Genomic DNA, 18,601 nt, shown 5'->3' with positions numbered 1-18,601 from the left:
GATTTAAGGTCTTCAGGCAGATCCTGAGGCTCTGGATAAGGCCAGTTTGTTATGGAAAGCCCCAGCCGCGTGATAACCTACTCTATGAGATACCTGTAGTAGAGTAGAGGTGGAAGACGAAGCAATATGTCTTCAAAGTACCCTAACTTGGGTTTTTCATAAACACGCTAAGCCTAGGTGACCGCATTCTCCAAGCGATGGGGAGGGGGGGGGACCAGAGATTAAAGCTAGCCGCCAAGGATATACTAGAGCTAACCGAATATGGGGAAACAAGCCTAGAGGCAGATCAGGAGTTAAAAAAGCTCGAAATGGCTACCGTAATACTATTTATAAATCAAAGCGTGAATACTAGGAGGTCGTTTTAAGTAGATAAAAGAGGTTTAATAGAGCTTTAAATAAAGTCTAAAGAAAGATAGAAGCTAGACAATACCGCTTAATACTGGCAGGCTTTAAGATACAGCAAGCCCTAGTTACAGGGGATATACTGGTCCTTAAAGGGCTCTAAAGGGGGAAGTAACTATCCTGGAAGCTTGATTCTGAGAGATTTTATTCTCTACTCTCTAGAGGTAAAGCAATAGAGGTAATTCCTTAAGGAAGTATATATCCAGGGATTAACTAAAATAGAGTTTAAACTAGCTTTATTCAGTCAGATATTCTAAAAGATGCCTGGAATAGATCAGCTCAATTTCCGTGCACTGCGGCTACTATAGGAATAGCATAATCTGCGTCGTAACTTCTCTCCAGTTCGTTTCTCGAGAAAGCCGAGGGCCAATGACTACATCCTAAACCCTACCAATCATCACCTACTAATCTCTATGTTTCTCAACAGCAAGGACCTATCAATGACGTGGAGAGGCCAATTTGATTAGCTGGAGGATGTGACCTTTGCACATGTGGAGGCTCCTGGAGCGGATACGAATACTGGGCTTGGCATGTTTTACTTGGATCCTGTATACAAAATGTACTTCCCGGCCCTTGGATGAAAAAATGATGATGGACTTTCCCTATATAAAGGGTAGCTGTAGGAAAGTATGAAGTCTTCAAATCGCCTTCATTAATTCATTCTGCCCTGGTACCACTATGTCGACTACAAGCCAACCTCCCACGCCAAGCATCATCACCGTACCATGTACACTTCAGACATGTCCCCTTGACTGGGCCCTTATTCGATACATTCCGAGTCTACCAGGGAATGCCTTCTACCTCGCTCTGTTCATCCCAATGCTTTTAGCTCAGGTAATTTGCGGAATTCGTTATCGTACCTGGAGCTACCTGGCCGCCATGTCCGGTGGAATATTTCTCGAAATAATCGGTTACGGAGGACGAGTAATGCTCCACTCTAATCCATTCAATTTCTCCGCCTTCCTGCAGTAAGCCAAAGTACTGCAAGTAGACGTGTGCCATTGACTAACTCTAACAGATACCTCATCTGTCTTACCATTGGACCAGCTTTCATAACGGCGGCCATTTACATATGTTTCGGGCGAGTGATCATCCTCTACGGTGCTAGCATCTCGAGAATTAAACCGAAGACTTACGCCCGAGTCTTCATCACCTGTGACCTGATTTGTCTCGTCTTGCAGGCCGCCGGCGGCGCCATCACAGCCACGGCTGGCCAAAACCAGGACGGACTGCGCCACACAGGCATCAACATTATGATTGCCGGCTTAGCATTGCAGGTTGTAGCGCTAGGATCCTTTATGATCCTGTGCGGCGACTATGTATGGAGGCTGAAGCGCCATGCTCCGGTGGTTCTTCAACCGGTCGATGGTGATTGGAAATGGAAAGGCTTTCTCATAGGTACAGTCGACCGCAAAAGCCCTGGTGTGGTGCTCATAAATGACTAATGAATCTATTAGGTTTGGTCTTAGCAACGCTTACAATATTCATACGGTCCATCTTTCGCGTTGCGGAGCTAAATGGTGGGTTTAGCAGCGACCTGGCAAATGACGAAGTGGCTTTTATGATTCTCGAAGGCGCTATGATGGTTATTGCTTGTGCGTGCATGAGTGCGTTTCATCCGGGATACTGTCTTATTGGGCAGTGGAAGGACCTCGTCTCGCTTTCGGCTAAACAAAGGGAGAGCGACGACATGGCGTTAACTGCGATATCAGACTCGTACACGACTACAGCGCGTGGGCGGGTCCCTGTCTAATCAGATTTAGTTCTTATCCTTGTTAAGGCTTGTTTAATTTTGGAGGGTCAGGTTATGGTACTTTTACAACCAAATTAGTCTAATTGGTAACTCGGTATCCTTGGCTGATTTGGTTTTTCGAATGAGAAGTGGAGCAGCTTCGTATATACACCAATTTTAGCTGTAATGATCCTAAAGGTACATTTTTCGGCACTAGCCTCAGGCTAAAACCAGCCTAATCGAATTATAGAATGCCAAGTCCCCCCTCCGTTTTACCGATTGGCTAGATCGTATTCTGCTTCCAGAAAAGGTAAAGTCCATGGTGCTACAGCTGATGTAGGATGCCAAGAGTGTTGTTGCCAAAAGGCGTAGTGGTCCTTCAAGGAAGGGAACGAGGCTGGGAGTCAGCTGTGACATCTGTTAAGGTTGCTTTCTTGTATGTTCAGGCAGGTAGTTACAATAGAGGATAACGGCAAGGTGCAAAATCCGCTAGTCACACGGCGAGAATTGGAGATCAACCATACCTATTCCTTTTCTGTTAGCCGAAGTCAAACGAAATGGCACGAAAAACGCATACCAAATCCCGGACTGGTTGCCAGACCTGCAAGTACGGACCTCACCTAGATCAAGCTCTCAGATGGAGATGCTGACATGATTGAAGGGCTCGCCGAATCCGATGTGACGAATCCTGGCCGGCCTGTAAGCGGTGCACCTCCACTGGTCGTCGCTGCGACGGGCCCTCGAAAGCAGTGGCGGCTGTAACAGTCTCATTCGCCCACGTGTTGACTATTCCGACAATGCAAAAGCCACTGGCAAGGTTAGTCTATGAAAATGACCAAGAAGCTCGATATGTTGCATATTTTCTGGAGCGCATTGCAACCAGCCCTCGAGGTCAATCCATTATACCTCCTTGGCGGACACTAATGATTCAAGGAGTCCTTGGAGATACCGCTGTTCGACAATGTGCCTTGGCAATGAGTGTACTTATGCTGGAGGAGAATGCCGAACATCAATCCACGGCATGTCTCCTGCCTTCTCGGCGTGGGGATGCCAGATATAAGCTCGCGTTGAAGAAATACGGGAAAGCGTTGTCTTCTGTACGAGCGCTGCTGTCTCATAGCGACAGGCGATCGGTTGAAGCTGCTTTACTATGTGGAATCATCTGTATCTGGTTCGAAATCCTAATTAAGGATCATCTAAGTGCCTTAAGTCACCTCGACAGATGTCTGAATATTGTACAGATGTCACGATTCCTGGGTAGAGGTATGTTGGGACCCCTGGCCGGGAACGTCCTTCGTGCTGATGAATGTATTACCTGCTCAGGAGATATCGACGTTGATATCAAAGAGGCCTACGTAAAACTTGACATACAAGCGGCAATATATATTGGTGCACGGTCTCCTGTTCTTCTCGTCGAGGAGACAAAGCCAATCCCATACATATTCGACACGTTCAGACAAGCGGAGCAGATCTTCAATGCGGTATATGGTAATGTCATGTATCTTTCACGCAAGGTAGCTTCACAGTATCGCTACCATCAGCCGGGTCTGATTCCCCTAGAGCTCCTCGCGGATACGCAGTTATTGCAACAGCGCCTAGAGCAATGGAACTCTGCATTCAACTACTCTTACTCCTGCCAAAAGGCACAAGGAGACCCTCAGATGACCCCACAAGTATCCCTACTGTTGATCCAGTATCACATGGCCGTCATAACCGCCTCAACATGTCTTTACACCGAAGAAATGATCTACGATCGGTTCTTACCTGATTTTGATCATATGATACGACTTGCAGATAAGCTAGTGTCGTGGTGGCACAGTCAACCCGCAGGAAGCACACTGGGAGTCCCTTTGGACATGGGTGTCGTTCAGCCTCTGTACATGATTGCCACTAAGTGTCGGACCAGCTTGCTTCGTCAGAAGGCGATTGACATGCTGCTTTCAATGCCAAATAACGAGGGAATTCGGGAAGTTCCGCTCTTGGCTTCAGTGGCACGGAGAGCAAAGGATATCGAAGAGCTGGGGTTGGACGTTGAGATAGATGGTGTGCCTGAATTTCGCAGGATACATGCAATTGGATTTGATGTCACCCAGGGAACTAGCCGGGCCCATGTGGAATTCCGTAGACGTCCAAATGGAATGGACGGAGAATGGGAAGGGTGGAAAGAATTCGTATCTTATTAACGGTTGTCATGAGTGTGGTCTTGACGCAATGCCAATATTATCAACATTTATGTCTATCGGACTCGAAGATAGAAGACTAGTTCACTTTCAATTGGATCATGGTGATGCTTCTCTAAATGGAACTCGAACTGTGTAGTGCTTATTACAACTACAGGTACAGATGCTTCTGGTACTGCCATATTAAAGCCTTAGAAGAATTAGGTCTAACGTAAATTAATCACCGGGCCGGCCGCCTCGCGCGGGAAACGCGCTTTGTTTATTTTATATTGAGACCCACCACCTTGCCACTAAAATCGCACAAAAATATGAAAAGGATACCAGAGCAGGAGGGTAGGAACTTGTTAGTATATTCAGCTTTAAAAATTGGGAAATGGCCAATATTCTACTTTCTAGGCGTGGATCTACAATTGAACCTGTTGGCCAGAACTGGGTAAATAAATTGACTAAACGTCGAAATGAGCGGGAAACCTTCTATTCTAGGCGGCTTCATTATCAGCGTGCAAAATGTGTCAAGGATATCTACTATTCAGGGCAGAGGACCTGTCAACTAGGTAAGGATATGTAGGCCAAAGAAGATAGAAAGCTCAAAGGCAGGCAGCAGACACTATTCAGATAGGAGACTGATTCTTGACCTCCTACCACTACTAACAACTTTATAATTCATAGCTGGAGGCTTTATGCCTAAAGAATCAAAAATCCCGTTAAATCCCGTTGAGATCCTGACCATTGAGTTCTCCGCTATTTTCTCATCGGTGGCCCTTCGTGGGCCGATTGTCCATGCACCTGGGTCAGGGTATCCTGTACGGTCATCTGGCCGAATCGCTATCCGATCTGTGACGAAGTTAGTAAACAAGCGGACTGTAGGCCGTTCTCTAGTAAGCTCTTATATTTAGTTCTAGATATAGAAGACTACAGAATGATTGAAAAGTTTCTTAAATAGACTTACTGGTGTTTTTAACTTGCTGTACTATTGGTCTTGAGTTTATATACCACAGAGCTGGTTTTGTATTTAAATATTCTTTACACTTCACTCTTCTAGAAAGAAAATTAAAGGATCTGCTTATACAGGGCAGAACGCCTGTCGATTAGGTGAGAATCACTAAACCGAGCAGTAGAATTGATACAAGACTAATACTTACAAGAACCCTCCAGACTACGCCGGGGTTTCGGTACATTACGTCCATGAATAGTAAGTTACATCGCAGTAGTCATGATATTGTAGAAAGGGTCCCGACTCAGTTCCTTATAGTGCCAGAATCACCGCGCTCCCCGGAATTTTCCTTTATGCTATATAACTGTATTTAGTATGTATAATTTAATTATAGAAGCTTTTCTTCACTAGGGTTTCTCTTTTTATTCTGGAAAGCTATTTTAATGCTCTGGTAATAGAACCTAAGTAGACTGTTCCCTATAGGAAGTTAATATGTTATAGAATTTAATCTTTTAGTATTTTAGATAAGAAAGTTTTTAAAAAGGTCCTTAACTTGCTTGTTATTGAGAATATATTACTTTCTATACTGATTGTATTTTATGCCCTGTACGCCACGGTAATGTCTTGACAATGTTATTTGGTTGACACCATGAGCCTTAGCAACTTTAGTAAGATTAATCGATTCTTCTAGCTTTAAGAACTCTCTCTGCAAGCGCCGCGTCGATAGGGCCAATTATGAATAAGATATGATAGTTTAAAGCTATGTCGAAAAAGTCGGTGTATGTAGAAAATCAGGTGGCAGGTGGGGCCCGTCGACAGGTGATCAGGTTGGTACCTGAATCTATAATATATGTGCTGTCGCAGTGCCCCACCCGACGTTTGACCCATTCAAAACTTCAGGCTCGATTCAGCTGTATTAGTGAAGGCTCTGAACAACGGTCTGTATCAATCTAAACTTGAGCAATACTTCCATTCTCTCTCCCTACCGCGCCGTCGCGGTCGAAACTTTTTAGATCTGCCATACAATATCCGATGCCGGATTTACCGCCTCGCGGGCGTAGTTCGCAAATGCCCCATCTACTTGTATTGTGATCCACGAGTGTGTCTCTATGATCTTGATTATGATAAAAACCCTATCGGCTGCTTTACAGCTGGTGCTTCTGATCTTGATCGTGATTGCCATGAAGATATGAATTCCGGTTTTTATCGACCGATTTCAGACTCTCTTTTCTGCTGTGGCCGAGATGTCTCCCTGGAGGTCTCAGCGCTCTTCTACGGCGAGAATTGATTTTACATTCTATATACGGATCTAGGAAGCTTTTGATGCAATATTGAAGCTGCGTCCGACAACTCTTGCTATGATATGTTACCTGTATGTTGTGCTGCACCAGGCCAGCAAAGACTCAAGGCTTAGTGATTGCATTTGTGATGTTCGCAACAAACAACAGTGTCCCTTGCGGTACACGCCTCCTCGGCATTATCGAGACCTGATCAATGGATGGGAAGCTGTCTACATGCGACTCGCTGAGTCTATCGCTCTCATCTTGAGATGTATCTTATCTGCGACACCGATAGCACGAAGGTGGCAGCCTTCTCGGTGCGGTTTGCTCTACCGCGGAGAACCTGGTGTATTCTCATGGACAGAAGTCTCTACGTCGATCTCTACCACATGGCAAGTGATATGTCTATGCAGATACCAGGGCGCATGGGTAACACTCACCGACAAGTCTTCCGGTACGACCTCCTGTGCTGTCTCCCAATGCTTCCCAAGGGCGGAACGTGGGCGTCACAATGTAATAAGTGCTGGAAGCTTCCCGTGATCCTTCGAGAGGACTGTATGAGTACGAATACATGACATATATTAGCGAGGAGGAGAAAGACCAAGCTTGTTAGCAAGTATATGCACCGCCTGTGGTAGTATGTGGATTGCTGAATACTATGGTAAACAGGCCACATATTAAAGGCCTCACAATTCCCACCTAGGTAGGCCTTCTAGATAGTTGAATAGGGATCTTAAATATGATCGTTTTGATATCATGTCATACGAATATCATACCAGATATTCTACGTAGAAGAGTTATTTAACGTAATGGAGTTTAGCCTGTCTTATGATATAATAGACTCGCGGTACTGTTTTAAATGCTATCTACTACACTGGCATGTTGGTCAGCTAGTTATTTTGTAGATAAATATATTTTCGCTTCCTGAACCAAATCTGGCTAATGACTGTGAAGTTGATCTCTTAAATATATATTGGCTTTTAGAGCTGAAAGCCTACTGGTAAGCCGGCTAAGGGTGGTGTTCGCACAGAATAGTCTATCACTACTACGGACTGTTCGAGTGTTCTAGATAGCTTGCCGAGTAGTTATCACAAGAGCTAACTGATTCTTCTTACATAACATATCACCTATTAAAGGACCTTAAGCTAAGAAGTTCGCTGGTATAAGGATTATGTATAGCAGGCATTGTTTCGGTCCTATGCCCTGGGTCGATGGGATAGGATTAGGGGTGTTTAGCATCGCGAATCTAAAAATTGTTAATGATATATAACGCTAGACGGACTGATAAGAGAAGATAACCTTTAAAGATATTAGGGTGAACCAAGAGATAATTAGGCCCTGAGAAAAACTAAGAGAAGGAACCAGAAAGAGGAGTAAAAAAGCAATGGATAAAATACTCAGATAAAGAAATTATATTTACAGAAGATAGAATACTGTACGTTAGCGATTTTAAAGATAGTTACCCTAAAAACCATAGTGAGAAACCGAGATAGCCCGTAATCCGCCCGCAAATGACTATAGACCTTGGTGGCATCCTGTATATAAATGAGCATGTGGTGGGTCTATAGATGGCCTGGTAGGTTTTGAGAAGCACCTCTTTGGGTCCACTGACCGTTGCTCTATTGCTTATATATAAATGTCTCCGACAATAGTTATATGTAGTTATTATCATCGTTAGCCAAGGTGAACCTTCAATGTCTGAAAGGTGGGGTGCGGAGTAGCCGGTGCACACAACACGAACTAGTGCCAATGTAAATTACCCTAAAGTAGATATACATACTCAGCACGTGCCGCTTTATTATACAGGAACCAATACATACAATGGCTGCTATCGGCCATGTCCAGTAAACAAAAGTAGACATGACCCTCTAGGACAATATTTGCATGTCTGTAAAACAGCACAAACCAGCCAGTAGATCTGATCGCGGAAAAGTGAAAGGATTATTCAGTTAATAACTTATGTAGAACAGCCGACCTTCATATCGCTGTAGCAGGAGATCTAAAAGTTTATCAGAGAATAGCAGGTATGGTAGACAGTTATATCCCTGGGCACAGTACCAGCTATCATACTCTGTAGATAAAAGAGTGGCACTGCAGAAGATACAGGTCTTGGACTAACACTGGAAAAAAGAAGTCATGATTATGGCTACCAGCTAATTCTACCAGTAGAGAATCAGTCTGGGTATTGCGTGGGATAAGTCTCTCCTAACAACAGCGGCCCCTGGCACGGCAGTGATAGCACACCTGATGTGCTGCCGCTGCCAACAGCCATGGTTGCTCACACTGAGAGTAAATACCCTGCTGGACAGACTCAATCAGGGGTAGCTGTGGCAATGCTGCAGGCGCGCAGTCTCCTGCCGAGGAAGGGCCGGTTAAGTCTCTGGTACCAGAAGATTCAGCGGACGTTAACGCTGGGCCTAATCTGGCAAGAGCATCGTCTGCAGAGGCGGGAGTACTGTGAGGATCTGTAGCGCTGGTAGGGCGGCAGATATTGATGCTGGACCGGTGGTGGAGCAACAGGGGCTATTTGGGATGGACAGTGCTGGCAGGTTCCACGGGTCCTGTACCGCGCATGCTTCTACTAGCGCAGGCAGCCATAGCAGGCAGATATACAGGAAGAAGGAGTTATATCAGAGATATAGTAATATCTAGTATAGCTCTCTCAAGTCATGGAAGGTTTTGTAGAAGAGGCTAAAGAGAAGACTATTTTAATACAGTAAATAGAACTGACTATTATACTGAGATATATATTTATACATATAACCAGATTAATTATATAGTAAAGAGGTTATCTATAATAGATAAATTATCTACTCTCTCTTCCTCTTCCTCTTTCTCTCTTCCCCCTGGCGATATTTCTTCGCAGTAAAGTCAGTCAAGTATCCCTATTGGCAGCGGACACAGTAAATGACAGTTCAGAATGATGCCTGCAACACTGTAGGACGGACACAGATCGGTGGCAGGGAGGGCCTGAACCAGTGAGAGACGCAGCCGCAAGCCGGAGAGGTCATATTGCGTTTCTAGAGGGCCAACCAGCGAGGGCGCCAAGCGAGGCCACATGAGGGCGAAACACCTGTTATAAGTTTCTCATTATTTTAGCTAACGTATAGAATAGTAACGACGATTAGACTAGGATTGAGATCATTAGTGTAGCGCGACATTGCATCATGCTTGTAGAAAGGACCTAGATGGCTTATATGCACTAATCAGTTGCTAAGTTACTGTACTTATGCCTTCCCATATATGAAAGGCAAAACGAGCTGAGTGAATAAAATCCCCCCGAATTGGGATTTTGCAGAATTGCTAGAACGACAAAGTCTACGATATTCTTCTAGGAGACAAATACCAGGTCCTTTCCTAGCCCGTTATTGGTAACTGTATAGGATTTGGGGGCGATAAATGAGTGGACCCAGACGGAAACCAACAGTACAGTAAACTTTGCACCAGGTTCGTTAGAACTAGGCAACATTATTCCTTCCACTTAATTCAGCCCTACAGGGCACTACTCCACCTAAAGAGCGCACTTCATTGGCTTACCCTTTAAGAGTATTTATTACTTCGCAGGGCTGTATTTCCGCCTTGCCGATAAGCCGTTGGAGCAGTCCTAGGGTTTGCTCGGAAGCCAAAGCAAAATCCCGCGATCCATATCATTACGTGGCTTCTACCGACTAACCAATACTTAATTTAAGGAGGCATTGTCACTTATCTCACGTGTTTTGGCCTATCTAGCATCTCCGCCTAAACCTCGGCCAAGTGCGCTTTCTCTCTCCCCCTCAAGCGGCGGCCTCAGACTTAGCACTATATAGAGAGCAAGCAATCGGCTACATTACGAGATGCCGACTAGCCGATTGTAATCCCTTCAGTGGTCGTGAAAAATACACAATGATAGCATGCAGATCACTCTCAAATCGGAAAAGGATTAGTTATGAGACTCTCCAAACCCAATTGCCTTCGTGTTCTCAGCTAAAAATAATAGGAAGAGGGCCATCCCCTCATCCCCTCATTTCCCTCATTCCCCTCACTCACCATCACAGATTCCCTTCATTCATAGCGATAATACCCCGCAAGGCTAAGAGATGCTCTCCACATGTGTGACGGAGGAGCCTAAGTTGTGTCAAGTTGGCGCAAGCAGGGCAGCCTAAGCTTTTGCCGATCTGTAAAAGTGTGGAATAGTAGGTATCTATTTTCTCAAACTATGACGCCTTATTTCCGCTGTAGGCTGGGGCTCTAATAACCAGTGCTTGAAATAATGGGAGTGTAGTGTAGTAAGTGAGATCCAAATAGCTATATAAGGGCACTATCTCTCAGCCTTCAAGATGACATGGAAATATCTAAGCTAGATTTCCTGCTATAGTTATTGTCATCTGCTTACTAGTCCACTGATACGTCATGCATCGTCACTCAAGTATCCTTGATACTTTGGTTCAACTCCTAGTGCTTGCGAGCTATTTGCAAGTGGTATACGCGTTTCCCGCATCCGGGGCACCTTATGGATGGGCCAGTCGAGTTGGCGATGAAGAGTCGAACGCGGGCCCTCCCCTCCGTGGCAGCTCGTCGTTGCTAGGTGTTATTCCGGATGAGGTTAACCCGTCCAATAGCGCCCAGGTCCCGAAGTCCTCATATGAGCTCGCCCCAGGCCAGAGTGCCAACGCGGATATTGGCATCCCATTCACCTTCAAAGACACCACCAACCCCCAACCCATCCGTGGAGACCTCGGTTCCACCGATCCCGGCCCACGTACTTATGCCTATGACCGCCTCAACCCAGATACGCTCGCTCCCCCTGCCTCCGACAATGGTTACGTCAAACAAGCCAAATGGCCCATCGGCTTATCACACAACCGTATCCTCCCAGGAAATGCCGGATGGACGCGCCAAGAGAACACAGACAATCTTCCAATTGCCACCGCCATGGCAGGAGTAGACATGAAGCTCGCCCCTGGCGCATATCGCGAACTCCACTGGCACAAGGCCAATGAATGGAGTTTAGTCCTCAACGGAAGTGTCCGCATACAAACAATGGATGAAGACGGCCAAACTTTCATCGATGATGTCATGGCCGGCGACGTGTGGTACTTCCCCGCTGGCGTTCCACATTCCCTGCAGGCATTGGATGAAGGCGCAGAGTTTATGCTTGTCTTTGACCAGGGAGATTTTGACGATGGCGGTACAGGGCTTATTACTGAAATGTTCCTGCGCAACCCTAAAGAAGTGTTATCGAAGGACCTCCAAGCGCCACTCTCGGACTTTAATGAACTCCCCAAGGACCAGTTATATATCTTCAATGGAACGCCCGCACCCGCGAACCTCAGTGAACAGACTGTTATAGGTCCTGGGGGAGTCGCATCCGGTAACTCCAGCTACACATACCATTTGTCAAAACAGGAGGCATACGAAGTCCCCGGTGGGAGCATCAAGATCATTGACCCTCAGAGCTTCCCCATCGCGAGGATGTTCAGCGCTGCATTGGTAACCATCAAGCCTGGTGCAATGCGCGAAATCCACTGGTGAGCATAACTCCCCCTCCAAACTATCAGACATCCCACGCATGAACTAACCATTCACTTAAACCAACCCAGGCATGGCACAAGTGACGAGTGGGGCTTCTTCCTCTCCGGCAACGCCCGCGTCAGTGTATACCAGGCACCAACGGCGGGCGCGACATTTGATTTCTCGGCGGGCGATATCTCATATGTTCCTGCCACTGCGTCCCACTATATCGAGAATACGGGTGTCGAGGACGTTGTGTTCCTAGAAATGTTGCAGGCGCCACGGTTCACTGATATCTCAATCGGGCAGTGGTTGAAGCTAACGCCAAGGCAGATTATCAAGGATACGTTGCATTTGCCGGATAGTTTGTTAGATAATCTGTCGGCTAATAAGCAGTATGTTGTGCAGGGCGATTGCAATTATACGGGTGTGGAGGCGGGAAGCGGAACTGCGTAAGCAAGTGGCATGTTTTATAAGGGGCAGGGGCATGTAGCCTTTGTGCTTGTATAGCGAGGAGGTCTAGTTAGAGGAGCTGTTGTTGGTGGATGGAGGATTAGAAATCTAAATATATCATTATCTTGGAACATAGTATAGCAATATAGGTACCTCTGGGGATCATGCGTTAAGTGCTAGGAGTATGCTTTGACATAGGGATAGGCAGCAGACATATCCTTCTTCATGACAGCTATTGGGCAGGTCTATGTGAATGGCCGTGTCGATGCCTCCGTGGAGAAATGCCGTTATGATACCAGATATCCAACCGATCGATAAACCGGAATTATGGAAACTGAATTTCACTATTATGCGGATGATTATATGCTTCATAGTTAGAACAGGACAACTTGGAAACGCCAAGAATGTTAAAAAAAAAAAAGAAAGAAATGAAAAACATATGTATATACATATATTTATCTTAACTACTCTATACATACTTGCTAGGGGGCTACATGCGGCCTTCGTGGCGAAGAGCCCGAGAAATTCCACTACACTACTACCACTATGCATGGACTACGCATATGACTCCATGGCCACTTACCAGACCTGCTGTCGATCGTGAGATGCTCGAGACAGCAGGAGGTTCTGTCGAAGTCGCAAGGGTTAAGCACGTAAAGCTTAGCACGAGAGGGAAGCAACCCGGTAACCTCAAGAACGTATACACGCTCCGCGGGTCAGGATGAACCTAATCGGCGTGTCGAATCTCTTGAGGGACCCTATATAGTAGTGGCACAACCACGAGAAATTTCTGCGTCACATAGAGTACGTGTTGTGGGAAGCACCCAACATACCGAAGAGTATCTCTTTATCCTTTATTGCCATGCGGGCCGCTGACCTCTCGTTTATATATATCTGGCCAGATATGCCCATGGATTATGTTCCGCCTCGAGAGCCTTCAAATATCGCCATGGTCGATAGGTATCCTCTGGAGTTAAGTAGTTCGCAAAGCGCGGCAGCCATCTCTGAACTCACCAGTGGTGAAGTATCAATACTCGAAGAAGATACGAATATACGGGTAACCTAGGTAACGACAGAAAACTCTGTCTAAGTGTCTTTTCCACGCTTATCTTCAGGTTTTCTAGCTGTCTACGCAGAGTTTCATTCTCTGCTTTAGGGTATTTTGAATATCCTGTAATTTTCCGTGTTCGGTTTAACAGCAAGGAAGCTAGTCGGATTTAGGAGTCATGAATCCTATCTAGGTTAGCTATCGCTCCGCTGAGCGTTTCAACTTGCTCACGAAGCCCTATCGATCCATTTCTTCAGCACCCCCCGAGAAACAAGATGATATAAAGGTGCATAGATCAGATATCTAGCCCCAAATAAGACACCGGGGCTTGTAGTTCCCCTGAAAATCCTTCTCTTTCGCCGCATTTGTCGAATGTAGAATCATGGATGCCGTCGACATGTGAGCGGATCTCGGAAATGAGTTCATCTCGCCCATTTTGCATTGTTCCATTTTCTTTTATCAACCCTAGCTAACACAACAGACAGGTTTCACGACAAATCTCGCGCACAGCTATACATATCACCTTCCACTTGTTCCTCGCTGCAGGGCACATTCTACTCCATTGCCGGGACCGGTTTTATATTAGACAATCGAACAATACTGCTCGTTATATATCTCACTGAATCGACGGTTATACGTAACTATGGAGATTACCAAAGGGTGAGACCCGTTGCAACAATTAACTCTAGATATGTAACGCAAGCTACTAAATATATATGTGCACAAACTCCGTCCGTGATATTGCACTTAGCTCATGAAACTCCAAGAAAATGACCGGGGTTCGGGTCGGGCAATGGCTGGCCCGGTACTAGAGTAGCTCCAGGGAAATGCAGCGGTGACCCATGCAGGAAGGCTGCATTACGATCAATCCAAACTATGATCCGCCGGAGTAGGCCATCCAAACCAAGCCTGGACAGTCCGCCTCGTAATGCGATGGCGCGGGTGAGGGCATTCATATGCACGTTATAATTGTCGATATTCCCGTAAATTGCTTCGTAGCTTCCCATTTTCGCAATGGCGGCTATCAGGGCATCATTTATATAGCTAGGTTGCTGATATTTTAAGGCAGTATTGATGGCTTGGATGGCATCACATTGAAAACTGAGGAGATGCAACTTCATGGCCGACTTGTTGTGTACAGAGGCATAATTAGACGCGGCAAGCAACATGGTGATTAGGAACAGTGCGCGATCTGTCATCACTAGTGGAAACCAACTCGTTCTCAAAAGGCCTTTGTTCCCAGGCTGGTCGAGTTCCGGGATCTCAACAGCCATATGCGCGAGATCTTAGAGTACCGGTCAGTACAGCTACACTCGCGTAAACTATCAATATAGCTAACTTAATACATACAGTGGTCCACGAGAAGTGGTATGAAAGGCTTGATTTCAATCGGATATGACCAGAAAGGATCGACACGGAGTCCACCCAACTGAGGGGGTATTGAGATGGTGGACGATCGATCCTCCAGATCGTTCGGGTCGGCGTTTGGATCGCTTCGAGAACACACGTCCATGTCCACGCATATCGGCAAATACGCGTTCTTCTGCGACCTGGTAGTTGATGGGCGGTTCTCGGCTTGCTTCCATTGGTGCCGAGCCACATGGGATCGAATCTCCGGCTCCTTCGCGAGCCGAAGGGCATCTTTTGGCTCCTTGACATTTATGAAGACAAATTCCATCCCTATCTTGCCTTAGGCAATATACAAAGTCAATCGATTTGTGAGTGTGCTGTGGCATGCGAACGAACCCTACTGCGGAGACCGGCGGGTAATCATCATCTAACCACTCCCCTCCTCTCCTATTGCTCTTGGAAGGAGCAGATATTGGTGAATTCAAGTCGGAAAGCAGCTGCTACCTGAGACGCCTGCAGATGTGTTAAGTTTTACAAGAACCAGGGGAAGAGATCGCCTTCAGCTGTACATTTCAGCTCGGCGCTAATCAGCTGTGGAAAAAAAGTTAAGTGGGAAAAGCCCCACATCGAGTCTTTCTTACCTAGTATGTGGTCCATCGAGGGTTCACTACATCCATTCACCCACTGGTTGGTTGACGTTTGATGTTCCAGGGTGCGTGCTCCCGCCGCGCCTGGTGCGTGTTGGTATCTCTTACGGCAGACCCTTAAGACAAAACTACAACAACAAAAATTTCATGTAAGCGCTAGTATAGGACCGGCAGAAAAATAAATATGTACATACATAATGGCCTGCTTGGTTTCACCACGTAGCTAGTGGCTACTTGTCCTGAGCACCACGAAGAGGTGCAGGCCTTGCTCAGGGTATTGTACACAGGGTCCGTACAACTAGGAGTGCTGGTGCTGGGGATATACTTGTAAACAAAAGAAATCTTATATATATCTTAAAGACATATAGGGTTATTAGTCTCTCTTCTTTATCTTTATCCAGGTTAATTAAATTATCAGTCCTAAATCTATTCTTAACAGATTGTAGGGCCTTCTAATTCTTGTAAGTTTAATAATCTCCAGAAACTGTTAGAGTACACTAACTGCTATATAAGAGATAATACCAATATAGATCTAGATAATACAGTGTAATCCTATGTCGTACGTTAGCAATACGTGATAAGCTAGTACTTCGCCTACTGGGTGTAGCTGCCTCAGGCCTCCAAGCACGTGACCTGGGCAGCGAAGGGAACATCTACGTGTATATAAGGACGTAAAGGATCCCCTACCTTTCGTAGGAGATCTCACAAATCCAGTAGGCCTCTCTTAATGCCTCAGATACAGCAATATACTCAGCTTTGTTTGAGTTAGTTGCCACACATGTTTGATGTTTTGCTTGCCAGGCTATCGGTCCTCCGGCAAGCTTAGAGACATATCCACCTACTGATCTGCGGGCCTTGGTGTGTGGACCTCTCCAATCTGAATCGCTATATGTATCGGGGGGTTCTTTATTGAATGTTGATATTTAATTTTGATGGTATTTGATTCCTAGAGCGCGTGTGCCTTTCAGATATTTAAGCACATGTACCAGGGTGTTACAGACCCTTGTCTAGTGCACTTATCAGACGCGGAATCAGGCGGCAGAACCAGTGACACGACAGGACACTAGCACCAAGAAGGGAAAAGCACCAAGAAACACCTAATTATATGAGCAACTATCGCATACACATAATTAATGGATCATGTGACCAAAATATATCACTGATAAGCTATATCATGGCAGCGCTATAACCGAAACATGTTAGTAATATAATATAATATATCAGTAATATAATATATCATGGCAGTGATATAATAGATAGAAATATATAAGAATACTTATTTATATACTTAGAATAGTTCTTTATAATCAATCTAAATTATTACTTAGGATATATCTTTAGTATTAAGTTAGTAATTAACTTATTTACACTTCCTTAACTATTAAGTATATATACTTAATAGGCCTGGCCTTTTAGACTTAAGCTATATACAAAATCTGTTGTACCTACTGAACCTCAGATTAGGTCACTTGGAAGAATCCTAGATAGGATTATATTCAGAATAACTTATTATTTATAGTTACAGAGATATTAGGTCTCATTAATTAGGTTAGTTATAGCATAATATAAGACAGCTAATACTTAGGAGCTCTTAACTGAATCCCTAGATATAATATATTGATTACTAGTCTATATAAATCAAGTCTTGTATTGACTTAAAATATTATAGTATCTACTAATAAAGCAAGCACCAGAAGTCTAGTAGCTAGCCAGATAGATAGTAATCTAACTTCTAGAAAAATAATAGAAATGGTATTACAGCTTTAAGAGTAGATAGACCAACTAGAAAGTTGCCTAATAGCTAAGACTATTAAGATCAGACTATTAGAGTCTTTTAACAGATAGTAAAGCAAGCTTAAAGCCTTCTTAATATAACTGGATATATACTTTAATATTAATAGAAGTAAGATCTTTAGTGATATAGATAAGGTCTACTTTATATCTATATACCTGAAAAGACAGGCCTTCAATTAGTTTGAATCCTATATTAGGGATTACCAGGAGAATATCGCGGATAACTAAGACAGTATTATAAAATAAATTTTTGCCAGCTTTAATTAATTCAAGAAATAACTTAAGAATATCTTTAAAGATATTAATACAGTACAAAATGCGGAATAATAGCTTAATTAAATAAAATAAACTAAATCTATTAGTAAACTAGTATTAGAATTTATATAGATTATTATATATCTTAATTAAAGTAATGAAGCATACATTTACTATTTTAAAGAAATATTAAAACCAGAAATCCAGAAAAAACTTATCTAGATAGAGAGAGCTAAGACTCTTAATAGATTTATTAAATAAGTAATTAAAATTAATAATAAACTGTATGACTTCAATATTAAAAGACAAGGATAACAGAACTAGAATACAGTGATTCCATAACAAGATAATAACTACTGTATAAATAATTATAGAAATATATAATCATAAAGCTAAGGATATAATAATTCTTATAGCCTATAATCTATAGAACTTAACACTAATAAGAAATGATAACAGCGCCATAATATCCTATAAAAAGAAAGAAACAGATATAAAAAAGAATAAATATATTATAGCTATAGAAAGCTAGGACACTTTATAGAAAACTGTCCACAGAAGAAACAGTAATAAGGCAGGAAACTATAGTAATTAAGAGTAGTATATTTTAAGAAGCCAGCTTAGCTTAATATAATCTTAGAGAGAGGCATATATAATATTACTAGAGTACTAAAAGACCAGATAGAGTCTATATAACTCAGTACTATAAGGATAGCCAGCCCTGAAAATACTGAGCAAAGACCCCTAAATAGGGAAAACAGACTTAATAATAGAGTTTACTATAACAAGCCAGTTTCAAGATAAAGAAATATAAATTAAGCTTTATAAAAAATTAATTCTTTAAATAAAGAGTACAGTACTTAATAGAATAGCTATAATCTTAATATAGAGAAACTTTTTAAGATATCTAAGATATCAGAAAATCTCTATAAAGAAAATCTAATAAATAAAGAATACTGAAGAGTTATAGAACTTATTAATAGACTATAGACAGTAATCAGCAATCCTATAAGCTAATAAATAATAGAGCCATAAT

At 43.7% G+C, this 18,601-nt stretch overlaps 5 protein-coding genes across 5 annotated transcripts; 4 read left to right on the top strand and 1 right to left on the bottom strand.

The window, feature by feature from the left end:
- Window positions 1-1,080: 1,080 nt before the first annotated feature.
- Window positions 1,081-2,155, top strand: BDW43DRAFT_317047 (RTA1 domain-containing protein; the record flags this gene model as incomplete). The annotated part of the gene is made up of 3 exons (XM_032048446.1): window positions 1,081-1,370; window positions 1,421-1,800; window positions 1,860-2,155. 3 exons carry the CDS (start codon window positions 1,081-1,083, stop codon window positions 2,153-2,155), a joined length of 966 nt encoding a protein of 321 aa, XP_031894053.1.
- Window positions 2,156-2,544: 389 nt separating this feature from the next.
- BDW43DRAFT_294685 (Zn(II)2Cys6 transcription factor) lies at window positions 2,545-4,351 on the top strand. Its single transcript, XM_032043980.1, has 3 exons — window positions 2,545-2,741; window positions 2,796-3,397; window positions 3,458-4,351. The coding sequence occupies exons 1-3, from the start codon at window positions 2,692-2,694 to the stop codon at window positions 4,315-4,317; spliced, it is 1,512 nt and encodes a 503-aa protein (XP_031894052.1). The 5' UTR covers window positions 2,545-2,691; the 3' UTR covers window positions 4,318-4,351.
- Window positions 4,352-6,149: 1,798 nt separating this feature from the next.
- On the top strand, window positions 6,150-7,211 carry BDW43DRAFT_294684 (uncharacterized protein). Its single transcript, XM_032043979.1, has one exon. It carries the CDS (start codon window positions 6,607-6,609, stop codon window positions 7,066-7,068), a length of 462 nt encoding a protein of 153 aa, XP_031894051.1. The 5' UTR covers window positions 6,150-6,606; the 3' UTR covers window positions 7,069-7,211.
- Window positions 7,212-10,917: 3,706 nt separating this feature from the next.
- Window positions 10,918-12,474, top strand: BDW43DRAFT_317045 (oxalate decarboxylase; the record flags this gene model as incomplete). Its single annotated transcript, XM_032048445.1, has 2 exons — window positions 10,918-12,035; window positions 12,108-12,474. 2 exons carry the CDS (start codon window positions 10,918-10,920, stop codon window positions 12,472-12,474), a joined length of 1,485 nt encoding a protein of 494 aa, XP_031894050.1.
- A 1,785-nt stretch (window positions 12,475-14,259) lies between these two features.
- BDW43DRAFT_294680 (uncharacterized protein) lies at window positions 14,260-15,412 on the bottom strand. The gene is made up of 2 exons (XM_032043978.1): window positions 14,870-15,412; window positions 14,260-14,804 (listed from the first exon to the last, which is right to left on the bottom strand). Exons 1-2 carry the CDS (start codon window positions 15,195-15,197, stop codon window positions 14,272-14,274), a joined length of 861 nt encoding a protein of 286 aa, XP_031894049.1. The 5' UTR covers window positions 15,198-15,412; the 3' UTR covers window positions 14,260-14,271.
- Window positions 15,413-18,601: the final 3,189 nt, after the last annotated feature.

The sequence above is a fragment of the Aspergillus alliaceus genome, assembly GCF_009176365.1.
Source record: "Aspergillus alliaceus strain CBS 536.65 unplaced genomic scaffold BDW43scaffold_95, whole genome shotgun sequence".
Taxonomy (NCBI): domain Eukaryota; kingdom Fungi; phylum Ascomycota; class Eurotiomycetes; order Eurotiales; family Aspergillaceae; genus Aspergillus; species Aspergillus alliaceus.
This window is presented reverse-complemented; position numbering and strand designations above follow the sequence as displayed.

Excerpts from the sequence above, each read along its gene's own strand:
- BDW43DRAFT_294685 (XM_032043980.1), top strand. The coding sequence starts at position 2,692 with ATGGCACGAAAAACGCATACCAAATCCCGGACTGGTTGCCAGACCTGC. Across the intron at positions 2,742-2,795 it reads ACTGGTTGCCAGACCTGCAA|GGCTCGCCGAATCCGATGTG; the intron begins GTACGGACCTCA and ends ACATGATTGAAG. Across the intron at positions 3,398-3,457 it reads GTCACGATTCCTGGGTAGAG|GAGATATCGACGTTGATATC; the intron begins GTATGTTGGGAC and ends TTACCTGCTCAG.
- BDW43DRAFT_294684 (XM_032043979.1), top strand. The coding sequence starts at position 6,607 with ATGATATGTTACCTGTATGTTGTGCTGCACCAGGCCAGCAAAGACTCA.
- BDW43DRAFT_294680 (XM_032043978.1), bottom strand. The coding sequence starts at position 15,197 with ATGGAATTTGTCTTCATAAATGTCAAGGAGCCAAAAGATGCCCTTCGG. Across the intron at positions 14,805-14,869 it reads ACCACTTCTCGTGGACCACT|ATCTCGCGCATATGGCTGTT; the intron begins GTATGTATTAAG and ends CGGTACTCTAAG.